Genomic DNA, 16,972 nt, shown 5'->3' with positions numbered 1-16,972 from the left:
AACGGTGCATTTTTTTTAATACATAAGAAGAAAGTAGCTGTGCAAACAGAGAGCACTGCATTTAAATTTGGTTACATATTACTAAAAAACTATCCTAGAAAATGTAGAAAAAATGTCAAAAACTGAATGCTGAAGGAAAAATATCAAACACTGCGTTTAGAATTCATCCTTGAATGTAGAGATGGTGTGGAAGTATTAGGAAAGATAAATAAACCGATGATGATACATATACTCATTATAAGAACTGTGTGTCATTTCACAAACTGGCCACTGGATGGAGCTCTTTGGTAACTGCTCGGTCCAATAATCTTCAGTATTTGGTCAGAAAGCGGCTATAAAATGTTCTTAACCTGTACGCAAACACAAAAAAATCAATCATCAACTATAAAAAACAAAAGTCATCATGTAATCTGTTTTTCCAAATCAACATGCCATTAAAGCTTGTTGATTGGAATAATGCTTTTGAATACAATTGTGGGGTTAGATTAAGTTTAAACCAGACTGTAAGTTGATATTGGGCTTTCTTTCAAAACCAAATAAAAAACACATTATTCATTAACATAACATTAGTCAGAGCAGATGTATTGATTTAACAATTATATTAATAGCTTTTCAGAACATAGTGACACAAAAGTGGCATAAGAACTTCAAGAACTGTGACCCTCAACAACTTTTATGTAATTGATGTAGACATTACAAATGTCTTTAGTCCTTTAAGTGTGGTGCTATATACAGTATTGACAAGCTGCCTACCTCTTAGCTGCAGAATTCTGAAACAGTCCAAAGCCAGCTGTGGAAAAATAAATCACCGCTCAGGCTAACGTCGGCCTCCATCAGCTCTCTGCTAGTTTGAGTGAGGAAGAGAGAAGATGAACATGAGCCTGCGTTGTCAGGAAGGCTGACTCCTGAGGCCAACAGTGTTCTAAACAGGCAGTGTCGAGGGATGCTGCCGAGACCTTGAGGTCCCGTCGTCTTGGGTCTGTAACCATGGGGCTCTCGAGCTATGGAGACTGGCTCCAGGCAGGTCTCATCCCTCCATTTCTGGTTCATCCAGCTAAAATTTCACATGAAAACACTGTTAAGAATATGTCATAATATCAAAAACACATGTTGTAAGTAGAGTCCACACACATCTTGTATAGATACTTACTATCCACCTTCAATAGGCTCATCTGTACAGTGTTATGGAGTTCTTAATAGGTCTTTTTTTTCCCCATGTGATGACCCTGCAGCTATTTTATACTGGCATCTTTTCTACTAAACTAGCTATTTATATATAGTTCTGGCAGCTGTTTGGGGGTTCAGCATTTGCCCCATGACAACAATAATTATAACAACCTTTGGGTCACTACAGCAAGCACTTTACCACCTGACCTACCTGTGCCTGTGCACGGGGTTTTCTTCTGACACAATTGATAACAAAATAACAGTCATATAATACTAAATTAATGAATGACCACAGAAGGACACAAAACAGCCTGTCTTTAATATTCTACCGCCTGCTCCTGTTCAGAATTGGTAGTGTCATGTTTTTACGTTATCTGGTTCTGCCCCTGTTTCCACTGCCATAAATAAATATGGTACACGGTGTTCCTTAGGCTGATTGTAGCCCAAAACTAAATTGCGGATATAATCGGTTCAGCATGTTCCTCTGGGTCTCTCGACTTTTTTTTGGTGGTGGTGGTGGTGGTGGTGGTGGGGGGGTGATGTCAGAGATAGTGGCATCATCCCAGACTCTTTATGATCATCTAGTCCCCTTCTCTCCTCCCAACCACCCCCATCTGAAGGCATCTGAACGGCTCATATTTTATCATGACAAGGCAAAATCCAGGCAAGCCAGAGTCAGCTCACGGGCCAGAATGCATTGAGCAAAGTAATTTATGGACCAGACAAGCACCCAAGGCCACTGTGAAGACATACAAGGAGAGATGGTCAAACACGCTCTGCACGGCACGAAATTTAGCAGCGGTCTCAGAAATGATGTCATGGCTGCTTCGCGTTGTATGTGATCTGCATAAAATACAGGAAATATAGGATAAGAGAAGCTAGCCCATGTAATGACTGCACCAGCTTGGGTCAGCTTATTTACAGCACAACAGCTCTGGATATTTTTAACAAGTCATACAAGCTGTTTGACTTATCTCAGTTTAAATTTTAGATTTATCGTCAACCAGTGAAAGCCCGTTTACCTTATATGTAGCATGTTTGGATTGGGAAGAACAGGACCGCCTGTTTTCTCTGGGTCAGAACAAAAGCCAGTTTGAATAACTTCAAATGAACGTGCACCAGAACACAATTATTCTGTTATTTTCTACAGATATTACAATTATATCATTATTATTATTATTATTATTTTATTATTATGTATTATATTACAGTTAATTACAGTTTATTGTTAACAGTTGTATACTAATAACTCAATCAATATTAATATATACTTTTTTTTCTTTTTTAATTCCCCTCACACATCTCAAAGGGTTATTGTGCAGTGAATACATTTCTATTTGGTGATCAATAATGGGTTAATTCTTGAGTGTCCCACAAACACCAAACTGCAAAATTGGTAGTTTTAGCAACTTTTAAAGGAGGCTCCCATTGTAAATAAAAAAAATTACAGGATATAAAATGTAATGGTCGACTGAGATAATGATTTATAATGTCTCACATTTGCAAAAGGTCCATTTTGAACACATTTGTAACTCAAATAAGTATTTTATTTCATGACATCAATGCATGTTAAAGTTGTATGATGAATGCAGATTCTCTTCTCTACCTTCCTCCCCCTTCTTTGACCAGCGGTTACCAGCAGGAGGAACTCCCCATGTGAGCCTGGGCCTGCTCAAGGTTTCTTCCTGTTAAAATGTTGTTGAATGTGAGTTTTTCCGGCAACTGTTGGTTGTTGGGGTCAGGCCCTGTGATTCTTTAAAGTGAAGCATTTTTAACTGCAACCAACAGTATTTAAATACACATGAATTGAAGCGAATGCAAATCCATTTTTCTGTCGATCAATTAATAAATTCTTTTCAACAGCGAGCTAAAAACAGCACCGGACACAGACGCGTTTCCTGATCAACAGCGCCCCCATTGGCCATAAAGATGAAGTCAATAAACGCAGGATTAAGAGCCTGTGATGTCAAACTTCACCATTTAGTGTATTAGTAGACACAAACTACCCCCCTCCCCCCTTTGATGCTGCGTTGGGAGGAGGCAAAAAAGCAAATTCAGAGAAATCTACGTGTGATCAGTCGTCGTGATCTCCGTGCGTGAGCTGCGCTGCGTGTCATCTCTGACGTGCACGGCCCGCCTTCATCACCGCCGCGGTCTCCCTCAGTGACACACGCACTCTCTCAGGCAGCATCTGCGCGGCGCAGCGCAGCGACGAGCCGGTGCACACCGCCACGGGAGGGGAGGAAGGACAGCGCGTCTGCTGCTGCTCTCGGCGCGTCCTCACTGGCATGGACCCCGGAGAAGAAAGATGATCAGCCCGAAATCATGCCTACGGTGGCAAAGGGAAACTTTCCATTGTCTGTTTTCTACTCCGATGCGCATGTTCTCAGGTGAGAGGCGGCACACTCATAAATCAGTGGAATCCCTTGTGCGTGTGCGCATCAACACCAAAAGGGCGGTTAAATCCAGCCGTTCCTAACCCTGCATGAACTTATGTGTAAATGTACGTAGAAATATCAATTTGGGAAGTCTCTCTCTCTTTCTCTTTCTCTCTCTCTCTCTTTCTCTCCCTCCCCCCTTAATATTTCTGTGAAGTACTCTGCATCAATAATCAACATTTTAAAAATCATCATTTTAAAAATGATAAAACCCCAAACAGGAGCACAAGCCCAGTAATGGCTGTTTAAGAATGTAACAGGTGGATAGTAGTTATGCTTGCATGCTGCTTGCTGCAGGTGTTATGATGGGTTGTGGTTTGTTTGGCCCAGGGGAGTTCACTCATCGGGGTATTGCACCAGAGCTGTAGCCTCTGCTGTCGATGTGGTTTAACTTGTGAAACTCTCAGCTTTCATTCTGAAAGAGTGGTGAGTGTAAGCGGAAGATGTTCACATACAGCCACGGATAAGTAAAAGCACCGTCTGGGTGGATGATTTTCACTTGGGGCTCATGGCCTCCTAACTGCCCGGTGGGGCAACAATCGGACACACACGTGTACACACACATATACTGCCCTCCATCTGCAGGCAGAGTAAAATCACTCAGACACTGACCTCACTGAGTCATGTGCAAGAAGAGAGTTTCACAGACCGGAACGCGTATGCACACACACACACACACACACACACACACACACACACACTCTGACAAATCTGTCCCCTAGTTTAATGCTCGAGCAACGCGGCTGTCTGATTTCATGCTGTGAATTTCAACTGTCAGCTGAAATGTTAAAAGGCTTGCGAGACGAGGGTTGTTTTTTTTTTGAGTTTTTGTGCCATGAGAGAAAGTTCTAAAAGACTCAGCATCTGTTTCTGCAGCTGTGGTTTCTCATTAACGAACCTTGAATTCACAGCTCTCACAATTACTGTGCAACTTTCAGGTGTACAGTAAGGTGAAAAAAAAAAAAAAAACCTTTACTGTAATGTACCAGCAACCCAGCACACCGCAAACAGGCGGGAAGCTTCAAATGCGACGTGAAAGTTGAGCTGAGGCTATGAATGGGTGCAAACACTCTCTCTGGCTCTGTTCACACAGGTCACACAGGACCAACACTGCAGCGGTGCACCAGACACTCTGGAGGTAAGAACCCACTTTGAACATTTATGAGCGATTTAGAGGACGGTGTCACCGCCCAGATGAGTGGAGCTGAACGCTACGGCGCAGATGTGTCAGTCTTCTCCCAGTGGTCCCGGTGGTTCCTGCAGCGTCCCGTCTCTGATGTGGGACAGATGGCTGGAGTGCAGGAGAAGAATAGAGATGCAGGCCGGGGAGGGGGTTGGGGCGGGGGGAAGATAGCCTCACATAATAATTCTCCACCTGAGAGACCTTGTTGTTGTTGGCGGAGGAAGGTGGTGAGGGCTGCTGCTGTGTCCTTGGTGACTGAGAGTGGAGAGATAATGAAGTAAAAAGGATGAGAGGAAACACTTGGCCCCTCCAGGGGTTACTGTAGAGGCTCGGAAGAGGAGGATAAAGGCTTAGATAGAGGCCATGTTCATAAAGATTTGTCATCTCGGTTCCACCTTTGTGCTATTATAAACTGCATAATGGGCTGCTCTCATGTTGGGACATTTGTCTCGTTGCTGAGAGAAGCTGTGTTCATATATTTATCTTGGTTTAGCATCCGCCAGTGAAAACAAGCAGGATTTGTGTACCTGTAGCCAGTGTAGACGGTAAACGCAGCATGGCTTTGGGTTGATGGAATAAGGTTCAAACAGGCTCTTGACTGGAATCATGTTGTCTCAATGTTCCTGAGTAATTCTTATTAAAAGGCATTCAAAATTCATGGAGGCGTTTGTTGCCTTTGTTTTGCTTTTTCAATAGATCAATTAATGACAGATTTGTAATTGATTATTTTTATTATTGCTGTATAGACATTTCTTTCCTGTATAGACTTGAGCTTTGATCAATGATTTTTACAAGTTCCTTCCATTTGATCTACTTTGCAACTAATCTAACCTCAAGTACTTGATTTAATTCTGCGATGAACTGATGTTTTGGAGCCTTTTGTATTGTTATTTCATGCCGATTCTACTTTTTCAAAGCACCATCTTTAAAATTGTGTACTATATGCCAGAGCTGTAGCTGAGTGTCTCTTTCCACACATTCCAGTCAGTCAGATCCAAACTAATGTGAGACATCTCCAGAGAGACATCAGTTATGCTGCTGCAACATTTAAAGGATGCTTTGGAGGGTGGTTGAATAAAAGCCCATTCTGTAACCTTCTAGAGGCTTGTTTTTCCTAATTTTGACTGCAGGCGGTCTAATCAGCAGAGATTATAATCAGGACATGAGCTAAGACTGGATGCAGAGCTCCCTTTATGTTGTTCTGTTGTAAATACTCTGTCACAGTCCAGGCCAATAATCATGTGAAATCAACTCTTCCACCATCATAAATGATGTTTGCAGACACAATGTGCCCATTTGTTAATCTTCAAAAAATCATAAATGTGCAAAAATTGACAAAAAACCCCCACTGTGCACGAGTCAATTTTCCACCAGAATCTAAATAATGATGGACATATGAAGTGAGTGAACCTTTGGACTCTGGCTGGGGCTCCGGGACTGAAGGCTACTGCTGCTGGGCTCAGTGGAGCAGTCTGAGGATGATTCTAGTGTATCCTGAGGGAAGCAGCTAAGCAGTCAGCTGCTGCTGCTGCTGCTGCTGCTGCTGCTGCTGCTAGGTTTAAGGTCAGCTAACGTAGCTTTGTGGGCTGAGGTTGCCGTGCTTGAATTATTTCAAATTACCATTGTTTTATTTTTTTTTGCACAAAAGTATCTCAACAAAATTAAGAAAGAAAATTATAAAAAGACTGAGCTAGCACTGGCATTTCATATGAACACCTGTTCAGCCTGTGATGGCATCATCGGGAGACTTAAGGAGCCCTTTGGGCTGATGAGTGAATGATCTTCAGAGTAAAAATGTTCCAAAAATGCTAAAAACTTTCACATTCTTCCTCGTGAGCGAAATAATCTCTGCAGAGCTGTGCTATAGTCAGCTTTCCTGTGATCTAAATCACACCTGCTTAGTCATAATGAGACTTTTAGGATGCAAAATCACATCTGTTAAAAAGAATTACCCTCATTTACAGCCATTTACATGCACAGTTTCAAAAACATTTCTGGTTCGGTCAAAGTTTGAACCTCCAGTGTTTCCGTTTCCTGTCAGGCTTTCAAAACTTAAATTACTTTGCAGGTTACATGCTACACCAGCTTTTCTTTGACCAGCTAATTTTATCAGATATTATGAGGGCTGTGTTGTCCTTTATAAAAGATTGAAAGAAACATTTTCCCCACAAATGAGTGATTGAATAAAACTGAAATATACAGAATCTGCTTTCTTAACTTCCTTTTCCATACTACTAAACTACATTTATTTCCTAAAAAGCACCTTTAATATCAGCAGTTCATTTCATGTCAGACATTGGTGTCAGTCATGTGAATGAATTTTAATTTTAATTGTTTTAAATACGACTGTAACCCTACATTTACCACATCCCACCACACGCCCCACCCCCACCCCTGCGGCGAGGAAGAGTCAACAAGATTGTTTCATTCTTTGCTGTGTAGATATAAAAGTGAATGAAATGAAAGTTGGATTCAGAAAACCAGCACCTTTGGTATGTGACTACCAGCGATGTCTCACAATTAATCTTTGACCTTTCTTTGACCTCCAGGACATGACTCAGTCCTGGCCGACCCAGAAAGCATTCGGGGGCAACCAGACCCTCTTTCCCAATGATGCCAAACTCCCAAGTACTCACCAAAAGCAAAGTAAGTGCTCACTACCTCATCCAATGAGTGGCTTATTGGAAACTTTTCCCTGTTAATTTATGGTTTTCTGGGCGGCGTCTCGCCCTGTTTCTCCTGTAGGTCTTCAGCTGCGAATGTCCCGCCACCCTCACCTGGCACCCCAGAAGTCGTAAGTCTGACGCAGGGAAACACGATCTCCCTGAGGTGGCGAAATACCGACCACCGACACTGGTGGACAATATATCACACACGCTGTTTGTTTTCTTCATGGCAACATTTCTAAAATTAGCTCCAGATCACAGCCCAATCTGCGCAACCACTGTGAAGAGTGTTACCGGAACAGGCAGAGAGAAAGGGAGTGTTTCAGGCTGTAGGACAGCGGGTCAGGTCAGAGGTCAGGAAACATTTGTGAACACTGTCAGCAGAGAGATTGATGTGCTATTGAATGTTACCTCTTTTTAATGTAAACCTCATGTCCTGCGTACTAAGCTTACAGCCTGTTCCACATTATCACGCAGACTTAAATAACACAGAAATTGTTATCTACAACAACATTTCTGACCTCTGGACTATTTACAAAAGTATTTTGTGCTTGATATCACTGAAAAGGAAGATCTTTGGGAAGCTTTTGGAGTAATTTGCTTGAGTAGTCAGCACTTTTGAGTTGTTTAGGTAAGCATTTAGATGTGTTAGTATCTACTGAATGATTTTTTAAGAATGTTTATTTCCTTTGCTTACAGGATGCTTGCTGATGACCTGAAGTTGAGCAGCGATGATGATGACACTCCAAGGGTAGGTGGCGCTCTGCAGTGCTCCTGACATATAGCAAATTTTACTGTTGTTCACCTCTGATGTAAGAGGTTTTTACCTGTCCAAACACAGAAAACTGTAGCAAAATTGCGCTACATTATAAGATAATGCGTGCGTTATTTCCTAATTATAAGTTTACAGACTTGTTCTCATGGTAAAAAAGGTTTTTGTAAAAATACCCCAAGTCTAAATTGCTAAACTGCTTCATCTGCTTGAGACGGCAAGAGGAGATGTTCTGTAAAACCGGCATTTCTGACTGGTTGTGTTTGTGAAGGAAGATGTTGTATAATGACACACCGTTTGACACGAGTGTGTCCGTTTGCTTCTAATGGAGATGTGAGGAGCAGCAGTAAGTGTTGCAGGTGGTTCAGTGTTCCAGCTGCTCTGGATGATGATGTTTTTTCTCCTCTTGTCCTGAAGGTGACTTACGAGCCGGCTCCCTGGAATGGCCAAAGGTATTTGACTCCAAATGTGTACATCGTGTGGTTATGGGATTTTTACCCATAAATACGTGTGTCTCTGCTGTGCTCTGCCACGGACCCACTCTGACCTCACTCTGATGTTTGCTCATGTGTTGACTGACAGCTTGTCAGCACAGCGCGCGCGCACACATGGCAGGCGGGTGAGACATTCCAGCTCGGACTCTACGGGCTCAGACTGCTCCATTGAGTCAAGCAGCAGTAGCCTTCAGTCCCGGAGCCCCAGCCAGAGTCCAGAGGTTCACTCGGATCCTCTGTCGCCTGCCAACGTGCCGCTGCCCTGCACCAACACCAAGGAGGTATCAGTGCTGCTCTAAAGCTTGTCTGTCTCCAAACGTTGCACACAGTTCTGTGAATTCTTCTTGCGGAGTGGTAGCCTGAAGGCAACTGATGGCAGGTATGTGGGGGGGGGACAGAGGAATGCGGTGGCGAGTGGAAGATGGGTGGTCGCGGGGCCAGATGTAGTGTCAGCTATTCTTGGGTGACAAAACGGCACCACCAGTCCTTAAGGTTGAAATCCCTCAGGACGTCGCCAAGGCTCAGCGCCGACATCTCCAATTAGAACACACCCCCCCCCCCACACACACACACACACACACACGCCCTGCTCTTTAAAAACAACACGAAGTTTGTGGACACTAGCGGGGGATGGTGGGGGATGGTGGGAAATGTATGCCAGGAGGTCAGAAGAAACCTGCTCTGCTTTTATGAATGATGGGCCCTGTAGACATTACCGAACATGCATCACCCCATAGGTGGGGGTGGGGGGCGGAGCCTGTCGGTGGCGACGGCAGGGTGCACGCCATGTGTTTCTCATTTAAGAGTACTGTTTAAATATCTGTGCAGGGAGAGATGGGGGTGGAAGTCACAGCAGCAGAACCAGCGTTCCAGGTAGTGAGAGGAAGAGGGAGGGCAGCCGAGACGGTACAAGAGGTGTAGTGTCTTCTCTGGAAAGAGGGAGCGGGCTGGGGTGTGTGGGGGGGGAGGTCTGTGTTTGACTTGAGGAGTAGAGGTTTAATTTAACTGCTGCTCAGCAGAGAGAGCAAAAAAAGGAGGATTGCACGACTGAGAAACAAGCTTGAGCTGCAGCTGTGAGTATATGTTCCGTTTTTTTTTCAGCGTGAACCTTTTTGCACGTAACTCATCTTTATTCTGACCAAGTTTTGAAGCGAGCAGAGGGACGTTAACATAACTGAACGAGGGTGGGGTGGGGGGGGGGTCGAGCTTCTGTAGATATAGATGTGCCCTGTCCTACTAATGGATATTCTAGGAGGTTATTGAAGGAAACACTGCCAGTTTTGTGTCGACATAACGCTTTCAGACATGAGTCATACCATGTTGCTGAGTGGTCACTTTGAGGTATTTGTCATGTGCAGGAAATGTAGTGCATTTTAAACAGTTTCAGTGCAGAGCGCCAGTGCAATGGAATGTGCACTAAAGCTATGTGTCCTTTGTGTCATTGCGATCTGGCATATTTCTGTCAGAGTTAATCGTGTAGTTTTATTCCTCATGAATTTGAAATTGAAGTCTGATTGTTTTGTAGAAATTAAGTGTTTTTATTCACACAGCAACTGTTGTTGTTCTATCCTCTGGTCACACTTCTCCATTGCTACTCACAGCAAATGAAGACTTTTATCCTTTTAGTGGATTAAGATGGCATAATATTTTGTCTCTTGTCTAATAATGCTTAATTTGGTTCATTTGTTAGTGCATACTACTATAGTATGCATGGTGTAATATACATAGTAATGTAGCATTTTTAAAATTCTGTTTTACCCAGTAAATGAGCATTCACTTGTATGAACTGACGTATCCTTTTATATTCCCGATTTAATATTGTATTTTTTAACTATTTTTTCCTTTGCTTTCTTCAGACTAAGTTCCCCCGTGCTGCCCAGTGGCAACTGGATAAATGGCTACAACACCCACAGAAAATATCTGTCAGCCGTGAGGAGGACGGTTCCCAGGGAGTTTCAGGAAACCATCATTCTCCTTACAACCAGCCTGCACCCTCTCCAGCCCGGTCCTGGGACAGCAATCAGGAATACAGCCCGAGCCAAACTCCTATCCCAAGCCCACAGTTACATTACAACCACGTCAACAGTCCCCTACCCAGCCCTGGTTACAGCTACTGCCCCAGCCCCAGTCCATTCCCCAGTACCTGCCCAAGTCCCAGCTCTAGCTCTCAGGACAGCCCAGTTCCCAGTCCTGATTTGAGCATTTGTCCCAGTCCCCATGGAATCCCAAGAACCAGTCGGAGCCCTAGCCCCATTACCAGAGAACCCCCACTAAGCCCCTGTCTCAGTCCACCTTCCCCTTTAACAGTCCATCACTACCGTGAAGTTCACAACCAAACACAACCTCTCCCAGCAATAACTCCCCACAGGCCATGTCCTGCCGTGCAACCAAAGACTGTCAAATCCAGCCAGCCTGCAAAAAGTAGTCATCTTCCCTCAGTTGATCACCGTAGTTCCAAGAGTAAATCCACAGAGAACCAGGACCAAAGGAAATGCAGGACTTTCGTCACGTTAGACTCCAAAGATACTCACAGCCACAAATCCAGAGCAAAGTCTAGCTTTCCTCCAGGCAAGATCCAGCACTCAGAGCCCCCCAAAACCAAACACAAAACACACTCTGAACAAAGTGAGAGTCGCAGATCCAGTCACAACTCCAACCACAAGACAGCATCTTTGTTTCAGCGGAGCTCACAACACAGCCCCAAGAGAGTAAAGAACTTAGCTCCTGTTCCATGCGAACCAAACTCTGGTCCTAGTTCCCATTCCAATTCTACTTCTACAGCTGTTCCTAATTCCAAAACTGGGGTGAATTCCAAATCAAATACAAGTCAAAAACTACAAGCGAAGGCTACAGCACCTCCTGTGCACGCAAACCCTGCAAAAACACCACCGAAGAAGTCCCAGGCAAAGCAACAGGAGGAGCACAGAGGAGAGCATCAGAACATTCCTGAGAGGAGAAAACAGGAGAAAAAACAAGACAGACAAAGGGAAAAACCAGCAGGCAAACCAAGGAGGAGGGAGGACAGGAGGCTGGCGGAGGAGCAGCTACGGAGACGACCGTGGATCCAGAGTTCAGCAGAGGAAGACGAGGAGGGCCAGGAGGAAGACGTGGTGGTGATAGAGAGGCCGAGTAACAAAGTAGAGAAAGGTAGAAGGAGTGACAAGCAACATAGGAGCGAATGGAAAGCGGCCCACAACAAACAGCTGCACAACCTGCCAGACCAGTCACAGCAACAGGAGAGGGCAGACAAGGGGAGGAGTGAGAGGTCGAGACACCCTTCGCTTCAGCTGTCCCGTTCCCTCACTTCTCAGAAACCGTCCTCCTCATCTTCCGCATCTTCAAGTTCAGATTCGGAATCAGAATACCAGGCTACAGTCCCTAAAGTTCCAGCCGAATCCACCTCTCATAAGAGGCTCTCTAGAAGTCGACTGCAAGGCTCAGCTGACGGGCCAAAGGAGGCCCGTCCCAGAGGATCCAGTTTGGTTAAAACAAGCGAGGGTCAAGGTAACGAGGGGAAACAAAAACTCTACACCCTGGTCCCGTTTGGGCGAGGTGACCAGGCACCCGCATTTTCCCAGCGAGGTCTCAGGAATCTGGTGGTGCAGATAGACCTCTGTCTTCTAAAAAGAGTTCCAGAGAGCCCTGCAAGCTCCCCTGTGAAGAAGGCCCCCTCTTCCTCCAGTTCTTCTTCAACCAACAACAGCCAGCGAGAGATGAAGCACGCACTGGTCCCGGAGACGGGAACCAGAGACGGCAAGAGGAAACGCAAGGTGAACAGTGGAATTTCAATCGCCTCTGCTTTATTGACCACTTTCTTCAAAGTACACGCATGTACATGTGTGCGTTTGTTTGTGACCAGCTGGAGAATCCTGGTGAATCACACAGAGAAAGCAAGAAGAGTGTTCCTACAGCAAACGAGCTGTCAAGCCGCAGCAAACCTGAGCGCAGCTTTGTCATGGAAACCACACACAACGGGTACCAAAACAACAATCTCACCACTACATTTTATAGTGTATGCAGCAAATTTACATCTGTGCCCTGCTGTCTGGTCTGTGTGTGTGTGTGTGTGTGTGTGTCTACGTGAAGATTATTGGAGGAGTACCTGGACAGTAAGAGGCTGTTGTCTCCTGTGTCCCCTCTGTCTGACAGCCCTGAGACCACCAAGCCTCCATCTAAAACCAAGACTTCAGAACACAATTCTGCTCACGCTCAGTTAAAGGTGATACAACCGACACCTGTTTAGATCATTCTGACACTGTTAAGTGGAGTATGGTGTTTGCTTATTTCCCCTTTTGACCTTTACGCTCAGCCCAAGCTGGAGGTGGAATGCATAAAAGTGCCAAGACATTACCAACCACCGTCTGAGTCCTGGGGCCCTGCTGGACACAGAGGAACCATGCCAAACCATGACATGTGAGCAGTCACGAGAAGTGCAGTGAACACTCCTGGGGGACAGTTGTTACCACTGGTGATATATGATGGTGATATATCTGATGTTTATGATATCAGAGGCATAATTACTCCCATCTTGCACTTGAGACACAACTCGCTCAATAAAAATCAGATTATATCACTTGGAGATGGCAAATCATCTCCCGATTCTCAAAAGTAGATGATAAAGATGGATTTTTTAAAGAAACATTTGGAATTATTTTAAACCTCGTGGCTCTTCTCAAAGGAAAGACCCATTTATTTTATAACTGTCTCCTCTGTCGTTCCAGCCCCCATCATGCTGAGTATTACCTACACGAAGCTAAGAGGTTGAAGCACCGCGCAGATGCGATGGTGAGTTCATGACCCTTCATGCAGTAATGGCTAGCAACACATCATTTTAGAATGATATTCAATCTTTCTCACATTGGAAACCTTTGCAAAAATAAAACCTTTAGGCATGCAGAAACTTGTTTGCTTCCAGGGAGGAAACACTGAACCTCACAGAAAATCAAGTGTATTTACTATAATCAGAGTCTGTAAACATCACTTGGTCAACCCGAAGCCGTAAGTGGTGACTAAGCAAACGGGCGTGATCGGCTCGTATCCACCGAGACAGCAGCAGAGATCTTCGGGGCCACTGAGGGAGAAAACCTTTCATAATAAGAGCATGTTGCAGAGGAGATCTATGAGTTTAAACAAAAACTTGGATGCTCCTTTTTAATGGAGTCCCTCCTGAATGCTTTTGGCATTTGGTGGTTTCCTCCTGCAGCTGCTCACCCCGACCCAGTTAGAGACTGAGAGGCACCTTATGTGTATGTAAATATTTGATATAATCACTCGCGACCAACATTAGTAGAAACAAAAGTGTGAAAGCGAGACGAAGACAAAATAATATGAAAGTGTTGGAAACGTTACTGCCATGCCCTCAAAACTAAGAGCACGGCACATATTTTATGTTAAAGTTAGTGTATAACAGTGTTATTTAGTTGACATAAACTGCGAGAATAATGATCAGCTGCATGACTCTGGTTGCTGTATGAAGGTGGTTAAAGTGGTCGTGTTCAGTGGTTTAAGTCAGCTCACAGTCTCCTCATTCCAGGTGGGATGAAACACTGAAACAGAACCCGCTACCACCTTTCAGATATTAAAAACATTCACAGCTGAAATGAAGGCACCCTGCACAGGGACTCGGTGCAGCAAAGTGATCTTTCAAATATATTTTACTGGCCAACAAACTTCTAGATCCTTGAGTCAAAAGTATTTAAAGGATATACTGTATATTATGCAGAGCTCTCCCTCTGGACTGGCTTGGAGCTGATATGATGCTAAAGAGAAGTCAGAGAGTTGCACATTTGATGCATCAAGGTTATTTGTTTACCAGTGTGCAGTTTTTCAAGTCAGTCTGAGCCTAGTCTGACTACCGAATCATATTAAAGCATTTCTCTTGACTTGATGCATTTGTGTTGGCGTTGCTGTTTGTTGAATGTCTGTTCTCTCCCAGGTGGACAAGCTGGGGAAGGCTGTGAATTACATAGATGCTGCTCTGTCCTTCATGGAATGTGGGAAAGCAATGGAGGAAGGACCGCTGGAGGCCAAGTCTCCTTACACCATGTACTCGGAGACAGTGGAGCTCATCAGGTGAGTGATGCGGGGATGGTTCAAAGCTGTTGATCTGGACGTCGACATAAATATATGAAACTGCATTTTTAATATTCTGTGTCTTAAGATATGCCATGAGGCTGAAAAGCCACTCTGGGCCTGGGGCGAGGCAGGAAGACAAACAGCTGGCAGTTCTGTGGTCTGTGCATGTCCTCTATTTTTTTTCCACATCTGTCATCACTATGACGATGATCTGTGTTTTTTTATGAGGCTTTTTGGCTTGTTGCGTATTTCTCCACAGTTTCCGATGCCTCGCCCTCCTTTACTGGCAAATGTTTCGATTAAAGAAGGACCATGCGCTGAAATACTCCAAAGTATTGTTAGACTACTTTAAGGTTGGTTCAGGGGGAGAAATGGTGGTTATTGAGTTTTCCTTTCACCATTTTGATTATCTGTTTTGTTGGCATTGTTACAGAGTCCCCCTAAAGTGCCTTTGACACAACCCTGTGGTAAAGACTCAGGAAAGTATGTAAATGAGGGATTTTCAGTTTATGTGTTCTCCCTCTTACTTCTGGCAATCACTTCCTGTTTCTCATCGTGTCCCAGGGGTGCAGATGGAACCCCTTCTTCTCTTTCATCCAAACACTTCCGGCAAGGTTCACACAGGAGCAACGTGTCCCCTCTCATTAGCATTCCCCATCGCATCCACCAGATGGCAGCAAATCACCTGAACATCACCAACAGCGTCCTCTACAGCTATGAGTACTGGGAGGTGGCAGACAACCTTGCCAAAGAGAACAAAGGTGGGGGGATTTCTCTAAGGCACTTACATTGATATTTACGATTTCAGTTATTTTTCTTACACTGTGCTTTTTCATTGTAGAGTTTTTCAACTACTTGAACACTTTGTCTGGACCGCTGACCCTTCACAGTAGCATACCTCACGTAGTCCAGTACACCAGACAGGCTCTCCAGTGGATTCGCATCAGTGCCAAACTTAACTGACAAGGCTGGGATCTACCGTTACTTGCTCACTGGATTTCCTGGTACGATTTGGGAGGGATGAAACTTTGGCTCTCAAACAGGCTGATGTGATGGGCTTCGTCCTCGATGTGTCCTGAAATGGACAGAGCTGGTTCATTCCTATAGGATAGCAGGGACTTACTGGACTGCAAAGGCCCCTCAAGAAACAATTCAGCCTCTCCCATATGACATACAGTTTTATTCTCTTTGGATCGTAACGGTGGACGTGGAGTTGAAATGTTCCTTTTTCTTCCCATTGGTATGCAAAGACTTTTCTAAAAATCTATAGGAACAAGCGAACTGTTCCTTCGGGGCCAAAACATGACATGGTGCTAAAGTGGTCATAATTTCCAATCTCCAATCTCCATCTTTTTACTGAAGCGTCAGTCACTTTTTTTTAAAGATATATTGTATATTTTGATTTGTATGTATTTTTTATTGGGCAATATTTAATGAATTGCTGTTTTTGCTGTCTGTTTTTTTTTTTTTAAAAAAAAAAAAAGAAAACCAATAAAGGGAAGACTGAGACTCATTGCCAGCCCATGACCTGTGCTAGCTGATTTTAGTTTTCATAAAGGATCACTTGTGGGGTTAAATACTCCCAATTAGCAGAGCACTTTAGACTAAAATCTTGCTTTTTTGACAGTCATTATATCATTACACTGTCTGAGACATTGTAAGTGTACATTTGTAAGATGCTTTGCTTTAAGAAATTGGATCTTTTTTGTCAAAATATTTCCATTCAGTCTTTTTTTTTTATTTCACAAAGGTTTATCTTTTTACTCGAATTTGTCTTACTAACACACACGCAGCCCCAGACTGTGAGTCACAATCATTATAGTCGATCCCACACACGCGCACACATACGCACACCACTATGGTCCCTCCTGGCAAGCACTTCCTGCTGCACCAACACAACACAAGTCGCGCATGGAAACTCAGCATCTGATGTCTGGTGCCATAGCAACAGAGAGCAGCCAATGAGGGGGCTCCCTGGCATGAGAAGCTTCTGGTCAGCAGCATCCGGACCCATTGACAATTACAGATCATTTTGCTGCTATAGTCTGCTTCATGCTAACGTTTCAGTAAGGCCTTCATATTTTGCAAAAGCGTATCTATTATTGTTTTTCTTTTTAATCGCACCTGCCATTGCAAATCTGAGGTATTTCTTTAGGTTCTATTGCCACCACATGAAT

The 16,972-nt window shown here is 44.1% G+C and overlaps 1 protein-coding gene across 5 annotated transcripts; it reads left to right on the top strand.

The window, feature by feature from the left end:
* The first annotated feature begins 3,259 nt into the window (after window positions 1-3,259).
* Window positions 3,260-16,309, top strand: aff3 (AF4/FMR2 family, member 3). 5 transcript variants are annotated; one of them, XM_057051288.1, is made up of 18 exons: window positions 3,260-3,557; window positions 4,699-4,743; window positions 7,338-7,434; window positions 7,534-7,582; window positions 8,154-8,205; window positions 8,644-8,678; window positions 8,809-9,001; window positions 10,577-12,490; window positions 12,580-12,695; window positions 12,870-12,939; window positions 13,030-13,133; window positions 13,442-13,505; window positions 14,656-14,792; window positions 14,881-14,952; window positions 15,055-15,148; window positions 15,229-15,278; window positions 15,360-15,556; window positions 15,637-16,309. In XM_057051288.1, the coding sequence occupies exons 3-18, from the start codon at window positions 7,341-7,343 to the stop codon at window positions 15,756-15,758; spliced, it is 3,363 nt and encodes a 1,120-aa protein (XP_056907268.1). In that variant the 5' UTR covers window positions 3,260-3,557; window positions 4,699-4,743; window positions 7,338-7,340; the 3' UTR covers window positions 15,759-16,309. The 5 variants fall into 5 exon arrangements, with proteins under 5 accessions (XP_056907268.1, XP_056907259.1, XP_056907249.1 ...); XM_057051269.1 differs by having other exon boundaries at window positions 3,262-3,557; window positions 12,807-12,939; XM_057051279.1 differs by lacking the exon at window positions 4,699-4,743 and having other exon boundaries at window positions 3,261-3,557; window positions 12,807-12,939.
* The last annotated feature ends 663 nt before the right edge of the window (window positions 16,310-16,972 follow it).

Source organism: Takifugu flavidus, chromosome 1, assembly GCF_003711565.1.
Source record: "Takifugu flavidus isolate HTHZ2018 chromosome 1, ASM371156v2, whole genome shotgun sequence".
Taxonomy (NCBI): domain Eukaryota; kingdom Metazoa; phylum Chordata; class Actinopteri; order Tetraodontiformes; family Tetraodontidae; genus Takifugu; species Takifugu flavidus.
Note: the sequence above shows the minus strand (reverse complement) of the source record. Positions and strands in the feature narration are given on the sequence as shown.

What these genes read in the sequence shown, in the direction of transcription:
- aff3 (XM_057051279.1), top strand. Translation starts at nt 7,341, where the DNA reads ATGACTCAGTCCTGGCCGACCCAGAAAGCATTCGGGGGCAACCAGACC. An exon ending in ATGGAAACCACACACAACGG is followed by an intron (nt 12,696 to 12,806) that starts GTACCAAAACAA and finishes GTCTACGTGAAG; the next exon opens with ATTATTGGAGGAGTACCTGG. An exon ending in ACCATGCCAAACCATGACAT is followed by an intron (nt 13,134 to 13,441) that starts GTGAGCAGTCAC and finishes CTGTCGTTCCAG; the next exon opens with CCCCCATCATGCTGAGTATT.